The sequence below is a fragment of the Sminthopsis crassicaudata genome, chromosome 1 (genome assembly GCF_048593235.1).
Source record: "Sminthopsis crassicaudata isolate SCR6 chromosome 1, ASM4859323v1, whole genome shotgun sequence".
Lineage (NCBI taxonomy): Eukaryota > Metazoa > Chordata > Mammalia > Dasyuromorphia > Dasyuridae > Sminthopsis > Sminthopsis crassicaudata.
This window is the reverse complement of record NC_133617.1, coordinates 372,278,600-372,290,624: the sequence shown is the minus strand read 5'-3', so window position 1 is coordinate 372,290,624 and position 12,025 is coordinate 372,278,600. Positions and strand designations below refer to the sequence as shown.

The 12,025-nt window shown below is 35.8% G+C and overlaps 1 protein-coding gene across 3 annotated transcripts in view; it reads left to right on the top strand.

Moving 5' to 3' along the window:
• Nucleotides 1-12,025, top strand: part of DYM (dymeclin) — a 540,520-nt gene that overhangs the window by 162,998 nt on the left and 365,497 nt on the right. For all 3 annotated transcript variants that reach the window (XM_074279349.1, XM_074279350.1, XM_074279351.1), the window contains one exon: nt 7,601-7,743. In XM_074279349.1, coding sequence (XP_074135450.1) covers nt 7,601-7,743 — 143 coding nt within the window. The remainder of the gene's footprint in view (nt 1-7,600; nt 7,744-12,025) is intronic.

Below are 12,025 nucleotides of genomic sequence, written 5' to 3'. Positions count from 1 at the left end.
TAGCCCCATAAAGGGTACAACCTTTTTTCAAATCCTTAATTGTATTCAAATCTAAAGGTGCATATCTTCTCCTTTTTTTACCTACAGAATCAGTATTTTCAATCACAGGATATGCATGTATAAAATCACTTATATCCTGTCCTTCTCTCTTAGCTTTAACCAATGCTTTTTCTAATCTTGTCATAGGCTTAGGCTTCTTCACAGGCAATTCTGTTTGTGTTTCTGCCTCTTCCCCTCTTTCTTCCTCCATCTCTGAAGGTGGGGTTGATGTGGGCCTGTCAATAATCTGTTCTCTAGGCAGGGTTGAAGCTTCTTCAAGAGAATCATACCATAATTCCTCATTTAAATCCTCTTGCTCTAGGGAAAGATCTTGATCTTTCCTTTTTTCCTCACACTTCCTCCTCTGTTCATTTTTAGAACTTTTCCTTCTCCTACAACTTGCTTGATAGTTTAAGGCTAATTGAACTATGTTGTAGATATAAAATACTTCTGCAGAAATTGAACGAGGCCCATTTTTTGCTTGAAATTCTTTCATTTCATATCCCACTAGCTTCCATTTATCTACATCTATCTTTTCTTCCTCTAAGAACCAAGGGGATGTGCGTCTTAATGCAGCCAAGAGTTTAGCAATCTGTACCCAGGTTACAAGTAAACTCTGCTCCTCAATTATGTTGATTATACTCTCTATAGTACCACTCCTGAATGGGGGTGGAGCTGAGGTTGCTTCTGGGGCTGGGGATGAGTCGGCTGAGGTCCAGGGATTGAATATAGCTAACATCTGCCCCATTTCAGCTATAAGAGATTCCTGGTTTAGCCCTTAACAAGTTAAGTTCCTTATTTATCTATTAGCACGCTCACTTAATCTTTAACAAAGTTTCCTCGTTACTCACGGTTCTGGGTCAGAGAGACTGAGATCTAGATCAGAAGCTTTTCCACTGGAATCAGGACTGTGTCTGTCCCTGTTCGGGCGCCAAATTGCGAAGGTCTGGTCTAGCTCCTCTTGTCAGGATAAGCAAAAGTCCTTGCCCCACGTTGGGCGCCAATTGTGACGAGCTGTCGTCTCCAGAAGCTGCTGAATCGCTCTCTGGGAAGAGATCTGCTGTGTCTACTCAAATCTCTCAGACAGATTCTTCTTCCTGTAACGAACCGTTGTCTCCAGGCAGTTGCTGTTAACTCTTGTCCAAAGAAGTGACTTCCCTTCCTGCAGAGAGCCCCGTCAAGCCTGATGCAATTCAGAGTCTTCCTTCTTGAATCCTGGCTCTGAATCTCCTCCAGCTCTTATCCTTCTCCAGGCCGATCTGCTCTCTGCGCCCAGTGCTGTCTCTTTTTATCCTCCCAGAGAATGGGCGTGGGATAATGCAAGGGCTTCTGGGAAGAACCACCCCAGCCAATGAGCTTGCCCCCTCTATCAAGTCAACCTGAGTTCTCACCTTGTAATTGTCCAGAAAACCTGAATTCTCACCTTGTCACCATCCAGACAACCTTAGTTCTCACTTAGTAATCCTAACACTGATTCTTCATTTTCAGGGTGCAGACCGGGCTAGAAGGTGAATCTGAGAACTCTTTCTGTTTCTGGGATTTGAGCCATGGGACTTATGGTTGTTTCTGAACTGGCTCCTCTCTAAGTACATATCCTGGGGCCTATAGACTGCTCTTAGCCTTGAATACTATCCTTGAGTTCAGGTTCTGTCTGCTTTGAATCTGTGACCTTTGATAAAGCTGCCAGATGACAGGAGTTCTTGTTAGAGTGCCCAATGTGAGTGTATAAACTTTCTGTTGTCCCTTTCTGGGAGCTGGTATGCTCCACAGAGAGGCTCCTGAATATGGACTCCCTTCCTCAGTGTCTGCAGGCTACTCTGTTTTTTATATGTGATGACTTAGGCTTGAAAAATGACTCATAACAATTTTATTCTTGGATTTTCTCTGCAGGATTCAGTTTCTTTTATTTTCTAGAATTAGTTTGGAGAAAGTTTTTTTGTGGTGGTAGGTTTTTTCTTTTTGGTGGGGGGAGAGGAGAGGGTAGTGTTACTTCTTCAGCTTTTGCCATCTTGATTATTATTTTTTTTAAAAAACTGATGATCTTAGACAGATTTGTTCTTTGATTAGTTTTATATTTATTTAGCAAGTGTATTTTGAGAAAAAATAAGTTAATTTTGAAGATCCAGACTATGTGTTGTCTTTTAAGTTCTTAGTGGGCCAAAAAGAATTAATTTTTAAATCTCTCCATGTACACTATGTTCCAGCCAAACTAAACTAGTCATTGTCTTATGATCATGTTCTGCCACCTTTTGTATTTGCATTTTTTTTCACTCTCTCTCCTTTCCTTGGACATGAATTATTTTCCTTCTGCTCCATCTGGTTTTTGAAATTTTTTCTTTCAGTCAATGCTTATTTTAGAGCCTTTTCTATCTACAAAACGTGCCTTATCATTGGACTTTATCTCTTTCCCCAGGCTTCACTGGACCATTCTTTTGGATTTATATTCAATTTTATTTCTAGTAGATATTTATTAGATTTATATTGACTATCTTTTACTGGCTCATTCTCCTTGGATTGTAAATTCATTTAGACCATGGATTTTTATCTAACTTGATTTTTTTTATCTCTATCTTGTAACCTAAGAGTCTTATTTATATGTAAGTTGTTACTTTATAGGATCAAAGGCTTAGAACATTACTTTAAAGATTATCTAGCCTAGGGGTTCTCAAAATGTGATCAATGGATATATTGGAGTCCCTATGTCTCTTTAAGGGAATCCGCACAGTCAAAATTATTTTCATCATGAAAACACCTTAGTCTTCCTTTTTCCAACTACTTACCTGTGTGGGATCAATTTTTTTTCATATATTTCAAGTATAACAACATAATGCAATAGATTGAATGCAGAAGGAGATATAAGAATACAGCAGACTGGGCCAGCTAGATGGCATGGTAGATGGCTCTGAAGTCAGGAGGACCTGAATCAAATCTGGCCTCAGACACGTAACACTTCCTAGCTGTGTAACCCTGGGAAAGTCACCTAACCCCAATTGTCTCAGCCAAAGATAAATAAATAAAAAAGACTTCAGCAGACTTCTTTCAAGCCAGACATTGAAGATATGTAAAAAATTACATTCTTTGCAGTAAATGTTTTTGTTTTGGAAAAGATATTTTAAAATTTCTAATGTGATAAATCCTTCTCTTCCCCTCTTCTCTCCTATCCCTCTCCTTTTATTCCTCCCATATTGGACAGACTCACACACATATACATACATACATATATACATACATATACATGTGTGTGAGTGTATGTGTGTATCTCCATTCTACATAAAAAAAGCTCTTTGAGTTCCTCATTAATTTTTAATAGTATAAAGAAGTCTTGAGATGAGAAAGTTTTGAGAGCCACTGATCTCTTCTAACCTTCTCATTTACTTAGGATCAAACTAAAGCCCAGAGATATTAACCAGCTTGATCTGAGAGACATGGATGACATTTGAACATAGCTATTCCAATTCTAAATCTATCCCTCTTTTCATTATATTTTACAGATTCATTGTCTCATTTGTGTGGATCTATTGGTCCAGGTTGAAATCTATACGTAGTTTTTATCCCATGTGATTCTCTTCTATGTTCTATAAATGTTCTAATGAAAACCTCCTGAACCCATTATAGGCTTTCTTTAGATCTTTTAACATTCTTTGCAGTCTAGTGTAAAGTAGTGTCATTAGTGGCATACCTCCTTTTCTGAGCATGAGTTTCTTGATGGATATTTTTTACATCACTTCTCATCTCAAAGTCACTGCAATGTGATGTCTCCTGACACCACTCTCTGTTCATCTCTATGTTGTCTTATTGGTCATCTACAATTTTGGTTGACTTTCTTTGATTTTTAGCTTTGTAACATCAGCAGGGTATTAATGGTATTTGAGGGAACTAGAGCAGATGAAAATGTACTCTGTGCCAGCAATCCATGTTAGAGATGTTAAGATCTTGAAAGTGTTAACAGATCAATTTGCAAGATATTTGCAAGTTTACTGGATAGTCTCCCTGCTTCATGTCTCTCCTCAGTCCATTCTATCCTCTACTAACTTCCCAAAATGATCTTTCCAAAGTACAGTTCTGACTATGTCACTTTTCCCATTTATCAACTGCAGTGGCTCTCCTTTACCTTCAAGATCAGAATCTACAATCCTTTTGTGGGATTTTTAAAGACCTTCATAATCTGGCTCCCTTTTACCTTTCTAATCTTCTTATACTTTATATTCCTCCATGGATTTGCTGATTCAGTGATCCTGGTCTCCTTGTTGTTTGTTGAATATGACTCTCTGTCTCCTACCTGTACATTGTCACTGGCTGTCCACCATCCCTTGAATTCTTCCCCTTCTTCCTCTCCAACTCCTGGCTCCCTTAGATCCTTTCAGGTACTAGCTAAAATCTCACCTTCTTTAAAATTCTTTCCTGGTTCCTATTAATTCCTACCTTTAAAAATTTTTTTTTGGTATTCCCTGTGTTTGGCATAATATCTATCTTACAGTAAACACTTGAGCAATTTTTTGGTTTGCTTTTTCTTTGTCAAATAGCATGATTGCAATTCTTGGTTTTTTTTTATTTGATACATCGTAAATTTTTCTCCACGTTTTTATTTTTATTATGTCTTTATTTTTTAGATATGATTCCTGTAAGTAATAAATTGTAGAATTTTGTTTTCTTTTCCAAACTGTTACTCTTTTTAGTTTTATTGGATTATTTAATCCCTTTACATCTAAGGTTAAGAAAGTTAGGTTTATATTTTTCCTCCATCTTTTTCAAATACTGTTGTTTTGTTTTTTAAATTTATAAAGTTAAGATTTCCATTCCTTCTGCTATAAATACTATAATGTTAAAAGTACTATATTCATCCAATTAATTTACTTTGGTCTTTATTTTAAGATTATCTTATTCCCCCTGTCTTTCTTCCCCTCATCCCTGATCCCTAGCTTTTATTTATTACCCCTTTCCCTTTGGGGTTTTGCTTTTTAGTTCTTTTTTCCACTCTTGTTTTTATTTGGTTATATAATTTTTTTTCCTTCTTTTTCTCTTTCTGTTAAGCGATTTTTCATTCCTCTCCTTCCCTTCAACTAGCCCTCATCATTAGTTTTTAAAATTTTGGTTTTTTTATGATTTCTCTTAGTCTCTTCATTATCCATTCTTTCTGTTCTATTCCAGACCATCATTCTCTAATTAATGAGCTCTATAATAATCACCTAGTCTTTCTTTTTTCTCTGGAGAAGAAGATTCCTTATAGAATCAAAGTATCCAAAGTATGCTAGGCCCTCCCCTGAAAATGATTTCTATCATTGGGCTTGTATTTCCCTTTTTCACTGTGTTCCCAGAACAATGCCAGTTATTTCAGGTGTAAGGGTGCCTATGTTAGGCCCCCTCCCCTATCATGTATTTGATTGGGCTTCCTCCCACTGATTTTATCCCTTCCCTTCTCCCCTTTGATACATTTGCCTCAAAATCTCCTCCTTGGGTTCATGATATTCCATTTCCCCAGCTACCAGTTTCCCTATGAATTCTAGTTCCTCTTTATCAACACTTTAGTCTCCTTTTTTTTTTCCTCACAGATCTTCTCTCTTCATTATATGACCATTTATATAGGATCTCCCTCTTCCACTATCAAAGTAAGGCCTCCTTTCTCTGCATTCCCCCTTCTCAGTTTTTCTCCTCCTTACCTACTCTTCTGTAGGCTCTGTGACCACAAAGTTTACCTTCCCTTCATTGCTAGTTTCCCTTTTCTTGCTTACCTTTCATGTACCCTCCCTGTTGCAGTTCAGTCCCATAAAACATCAATTCATCTGTTTGCAGGGTGTTGCCAGCTTCTCACTACATTGCCCTCTCTCCACCTCTTCACTGTTACCTCCACCTGATGTTGAGTTTCATCCCTATCGCCTTGTGCACATTTGTGCACAAGCCACTATTGTTTTTGCTGACCTTGAACTGATGTCTTCAGTAATTCTTCCTGCATTTCTGTTGGAAGAGAACTGAGCATAAATGGCTTGGATTGTTTATGAAAGAATGGTCCTAGATAGGATAGATCAGGGCAGGGGACCATTGGATAGAAGACACCTTTATGGTAAAATGCCTTCACAAAGTGGTAGAAAACTCTAGAGAGTCACAAGTATATTTTCTGCTTGCCATTTTAGTAGCTTACAGTGGAAAGGAATTGGCATTCTTGGCTCTTGAGAAAGGGAAAAGATATTGTATGGATGATATTTTATAAATACAGAGATACTGTATTTTCACTTCTTTAAAACTACAAAGTGCAGAAAAGGTGTCAGTCCACACTGGTAAGAGAATTTTCTTACTGGAAACTGAGGAAACTTTGGTCTGATTTATTAAAAAGTATATTGTTTATCTCTGCACATTGTAGACCAGCCAAACTGGCCTTCTTGATGTTCCTTGTAAGTAATAATGATAACAGTGAAAATAATTTGCTTTTTATAATATTTTACAGTTCACAAAATGCTTTACGATATCAGCTCATTTTATCCTTGCAATAACTTTGTGAAGTAGTTGCTATTTATACCCTTTGTTTTACAGATGAGGAAGCCAAGTTTAAGTAGCTTCCTTGAAAATGTCTCAAGTTGGATTTGAGCTCTGTTCTCCCTGACTCTAGCTCTAGGGCTCTTTCTGCTGCTCAATCTGATTGCCTCCTTCTTTGCTCATTCCCAGCATTCCACTTTCTACTTCCAAGCTTCCCTAAGGGCCAGAGTATATCTAGCAGTACTTCTGCCCCATCCCCATCTCTTTGTTTTCACCTCAAAATCCTTTTCTGATTCTTCCAGAATCTTCTGATTATGACTTTGTGATCCTGTGCATTATATACTTCATGGGGTTTTCTTGGCAAAGACACTGGAGTGGTTTGAAGTTTCTTTCTTTAGTGGATTGAGATAGTTAGAGCTAAGTGACCTTTTCAGGGTCACCTAGCCAGTAAGAGTCTGTGGTCAGATTTGAACTCAGATCTTTCTGCCTCTATGCTACATGCTCTATCCAATGAACCCTCTGGTTGTTTTATCTGGCATGTAATAGGCATTTAATAAATGCAACTTCATTAATTGATAATATTAGCAGCTGATTCTTCATTTTCACCAAGTATAAGCTCCCTGCCCTCACCCCACCCCCCACCAAATTGGATAAATTTAAATTGTAGTTTGGGAGATTTATCTTAGACATTAACAAAATTTTCTGTTATATAATAATTGTTAACTGATGAGTTATCAAAAGAGATAGTAGCATCTAATTCATATATTTTTCACAAATAAGAGGATGGGAGGATGTAGTTTCAGATTTGATAAAAGACAATGAGATGGACTTCATATTCTTTCCCAACTATTTGAATGTTGGTTCATTGCTTTCTGCAATATTGAGATTCATGTTATTATCTATTTGCAAATTACTGAGTTTTCTTCTTTTTTCAATTCATTTTATGTCTTTTTTTTCAGAATATATGAGCCATGTCCAGTATCATGCCTCTTTTTATGATGACTAAATTTTTTTTTTTTTTTTTGTGGCAATACTTTGATCCTAAATTGGATAAATGTTAAAATGTTCCTCTTTTTTTTTTTTTTTTAAACAGTCTTCCTTACACCAGCAGACTTGTGAAGACCTTATTGTATAATTTTATCAGACAAGAAAAGAGACCTCCTCCTGGAACCCATATCTTTGAGCAGCAATCAGATGGTGGAGGATTGCTTTATGGCCTTGCATCAGGAGTAGCAAGTAAGTTTTTGATAAGACTTATTAAATACTGAAATAATTGTACATACTGTTTTCTGGTGTTTTCTCTGGATTTGAGAATATTTGTTCATTTGGAAAGCCTCCTTTGTAGCTGTATAATGTCTGAATCTAACTGAATATAAATATACTCAAAATAAGTATAATTTTTTTGTTCTAATTTTCTGTAGTTTTGATCCTAACTAATGACTAAATTATTTGCCTATAATTAAAACGGTGTTTGAAAAAGACTTTTGGTAAATAAATTTCCTCCTTATGTTTAGGTAACTGAGAGAGGCATGTAAATAGTACAGTGGATAGACAGAACACCAAGTCTAAAGTCAGAAAGGCTTGAGTTTGAAACCTGCCTCAGTCACTTTCTGGCTTTGCAATCTTGAATAACTCATTTTTCCTCTCCCAACCTCAGTTGCTTCATTTGTAAAAGAGATAATAGTACCTATATCTCAGGGTTGTTGTAAAGATCAAATGTGATAATAATTATAAAGCATTTTGCAAGTTTTAACATACTGTGTAAATAACTGGTCCTCAAACTTTTAAATAGGGGGCCAGTTCACTGTCCCTCAGACTGTTAGAGGGCTGGACTATAGTAAAAACAAAAGCTCATACTCTGTCTCCTCCCCTCAGCCCATTTGCCATAACCCTTCCGCCCACATAAACGTCCTCAGCGGGCTGCATCTGGTCCGAGGGCTGTAGTTTGAGAATCCCTGGTGTAAATGATGATATTAGTATTATTGTAATACAATCAAATCAATCATTGAAAACAAAGTTTGCTTGCTGTTTATATTTGGATAGCTGTATAAACAGATAGTCTTTGCTGAAACCTAAATTGATCAGTAAAAGGTTCGTATGTGACTTCCAGATATAGAGTCCATTTATATTACATTATTATATAGTATTTAGGTCCCTCAAATAGATACTAATTTAATAAATTGAGTAATTTTTACTGAATTCTGAATATCAGAAAACTTGGGTTTTATCAGTTAATCAGTAAACATTTATCTATTATGTGACAGGTACTGTGCTAAGTCCTAAAGTGTAAAGAAAGGGAAAAGGTAATTCCCATTCTCAGACAACTTGCAAGCAATTATATACAAATATGATATAGAAAGTAAAAATTGGGGATATTCAGTAGAAGAAGGGGGAATTAGTACAAATTTCCATATAGAAGATGAAATTTTAGCTGAGGCTTGAAGTAAGTAAGGGAAGCTAAAAGGCAGAGAGAAAGATGGGAATTCTAGATATGTCTGGATTTGGGAGGTGGAGCATCTTGATTGGAGAACAAAAAGACTAACATCAAAGAAATGGAGAATATGTTGGGGGTGGGTTATAAGTTGTGAGGTAACTGGAATGATGGAGGAGGGACTAAATTGTGAAGGACACTGAGCATCAAACAGAACATTTTATATTTGATCTTGGAGCTAATGGGAGGGTTATTGAGTAGGAGAGTGATTTGATTAGGACTTTGGGAATATCATTTTGACAGTTGGATGGACTAAAGTCAGAAGAAATTTGTGGCAATGGAGCAACCAACAGGCTCTTGCTTTAATCCAGGTGTGAGGTGATGAGGACCTATATCAGGTGGTCCCAGGGTCAGAGGAGAAAAGTAGGCAAATACAAGAAGTATTACAAAGGTAAAATTGACCTTCTTTGTCAACAGATCGGATATGGTGTGAGAGAGTGAGGAGTCTAGGATGAAACTTGGGTTGCAAACCTGGGAGATTGGGATGATGATGGCATCCTCAACAATAATAGGGAAGTTTGGGGAGAAAACGGTGAGTTCAGTTTTGGACTTGTTGAATTTAAGATGTCTTACAGGACATCTACTTTGAGATGTCTAATAGACAATTGAGCATATGAAATTGGAAGTCAGCCGAGAGGTTAGAAAAGAGTAAACTGGTTTTGAGGATTATTAACATAGAGATGATAATTGAATCTGTGGGAGCTTATGTGGTCACTAATTGAAATAATAGCAAGCAAGAAAAGAAGAGTGTCCAGGACAGAGCTCTTCTGGACTCCTAAAGTGAGTGTGCCACTAGTAGTGAATTTTATAATCAAAGCCTTCTCAGATAAGGTTTTGTTTCTCTTTCATTAAGGCTACCTCCCATCCTTTCAGTATTGTTCTTAAAGAAAATGGCAAGAAGCAGTCACATGTGGTTTTACAAAATGAATTTCTACTTGTTGCTTTCTCTAGAAGAAAAAAAAAATGTCTACTGAAGTGTTTGGATACTTATTAGGTTGTGCCTTAACTCAGTTTTCCTAAACTAGCCACTTGTTTCTATCTAATAAAAAAAACTTTTATAGAAAACTTTAGCATATCCTGAGACCTGGAGACATTTTTCTCTTGCCATACAGAGATTATGCGTTTGACCAGTTTAACATCTAAAATGAAAGGATGATCTTTTTCTGTTTTTATAAATAGAAAAAGGTTCTGTGAATTAATCCCATAACAGTAAAATACAGATCCACTCAATGTACTTTAATAGTGATTGTGTGGATTCATGAAGCCATCTGAATATTTTCTTTACTTGTTTTCATATCTTATAGTATATATTTAATATTAATCACATCATCTTTGTTAGTAGAAAATGGAGAATCATAAATGATAGAGCTAGAATGGACCCCCTTCCCATTAGATCCCATTAGATCCTATCCCTTTGAATTTATGTTTGAAAAACCTAAAGTCCAAAAACTTTTGAGTGACTTGCTTAAAATGATTCAGTAGTAGCAAAGTAAGACAAGAGCTCAGGCCTATTAACTTAAAGTGAGTTTTGATTCTGTTGTGTTTGTTTCACATCTTTCCTCTGAGTCATTCATAGGAAATACATAGTTATCACTGGATCCACTTTGGTAACTTCTTCTGAGAGCTCCTTTTGTAAATTAGTTATGGAGATAATTTTTTCCAGTATAAATAATTCCCATATTAAATCTAGCCAGTGAGTACTTGAATAAATTATGACAAGTTGTTTTTTATAGCTGACTCCTTCAACAGTCTTTTAAAAAGCCTATGTTAAAATTCTGTCATGAAATAATCATAATTTTTTAATCACATAATTTTAATTAGACTATTTTGAAACATAGCAAAACCATTCCTCAAAGTACTTCTATTAGGCTACTAAGATATTAGAAAATAGCTATTGTGAACTTTTTGCATATAAAGAACAATCCACTTTCAAAAGTAAATATAATTCTACAGTAGTTAGCTCTGTCATCTTGGTGTGAAATTTTCACCACAGGGGGACAGTTGTTTAAGCTTAAGATATTTGCTTCTTCCCAGATAAGTTTCTATATCACTTTCTACCACCACCAGTTTGCTTTTAGTTTAATATTAACTAATTTTTATATTGGGCTAGGTAAAACAATAGATGATCTGATGCTTCAACTGATATTGTACAAGGCCAAATATAAACTTTTAAATTGTTTTATGATTTAGGTTTGCTAAATTTATTACTAATGGGATATATCCCTCATATATTCTGGTGTGGTTTTCCCCCACCCCCACCTCTGAAAGTCTCTTATTTTAGAACCTGAATCCATTCCTTTAAACAGTGACATTTAGTAGTATTATATCTTGAGGCTATCCTATTTTAACTACAGATTTCATTAAGCAACAAACTTCATTTATTTATTTATGTCACTTAAGGGTCATCAGAATCACACAACTAGGAAGTATTAAATGTCTAAGGTCAAATTTGAACTCAGGTTCTCCTGACTTCAGAGCTGTTGCTCTATTCCACTGTGCCATCTAAACACTCATTTTATGTCAGACACTTTGTTATTGGAGCTACAAATACAAAAGTGATATATCCCCTGTTATCAAGTAGCAGATGTTTTATAGTTGGGAGGGGATTAGGATATGCTTATATCTAAATAAATAGAGAAGATATACAAGATGAATGTATAATTACTGAGATAATTTAAAACAAAAAATTTATAGAATTTTCATTAATTTTTGTGAGAATCTTAATTTTTAATTTGGACAGAGGGAGAATAAGATAGTGATGTAGTCTCTATATTAGTTCTTATTATTGATTTTGAAATATATTTTGGTCTGGTATTTGTATATGAACATAGTTAAGTCTGTTTTTTTTTTTTTTTTTTTTTTTTTGTTTGTACTTTTAATATGAATATAGAGTCCAGTCTGATTGAGAAAGAACTTGGAATCTACCTTTCCCTCTCCCCACCATTGGTATCCAACTTGGAGGGCTCTCTCTAGTGGACAAGAACAGATTGTTTTTAGATATAGACATTTTCTCTTAGAGCTATTTTG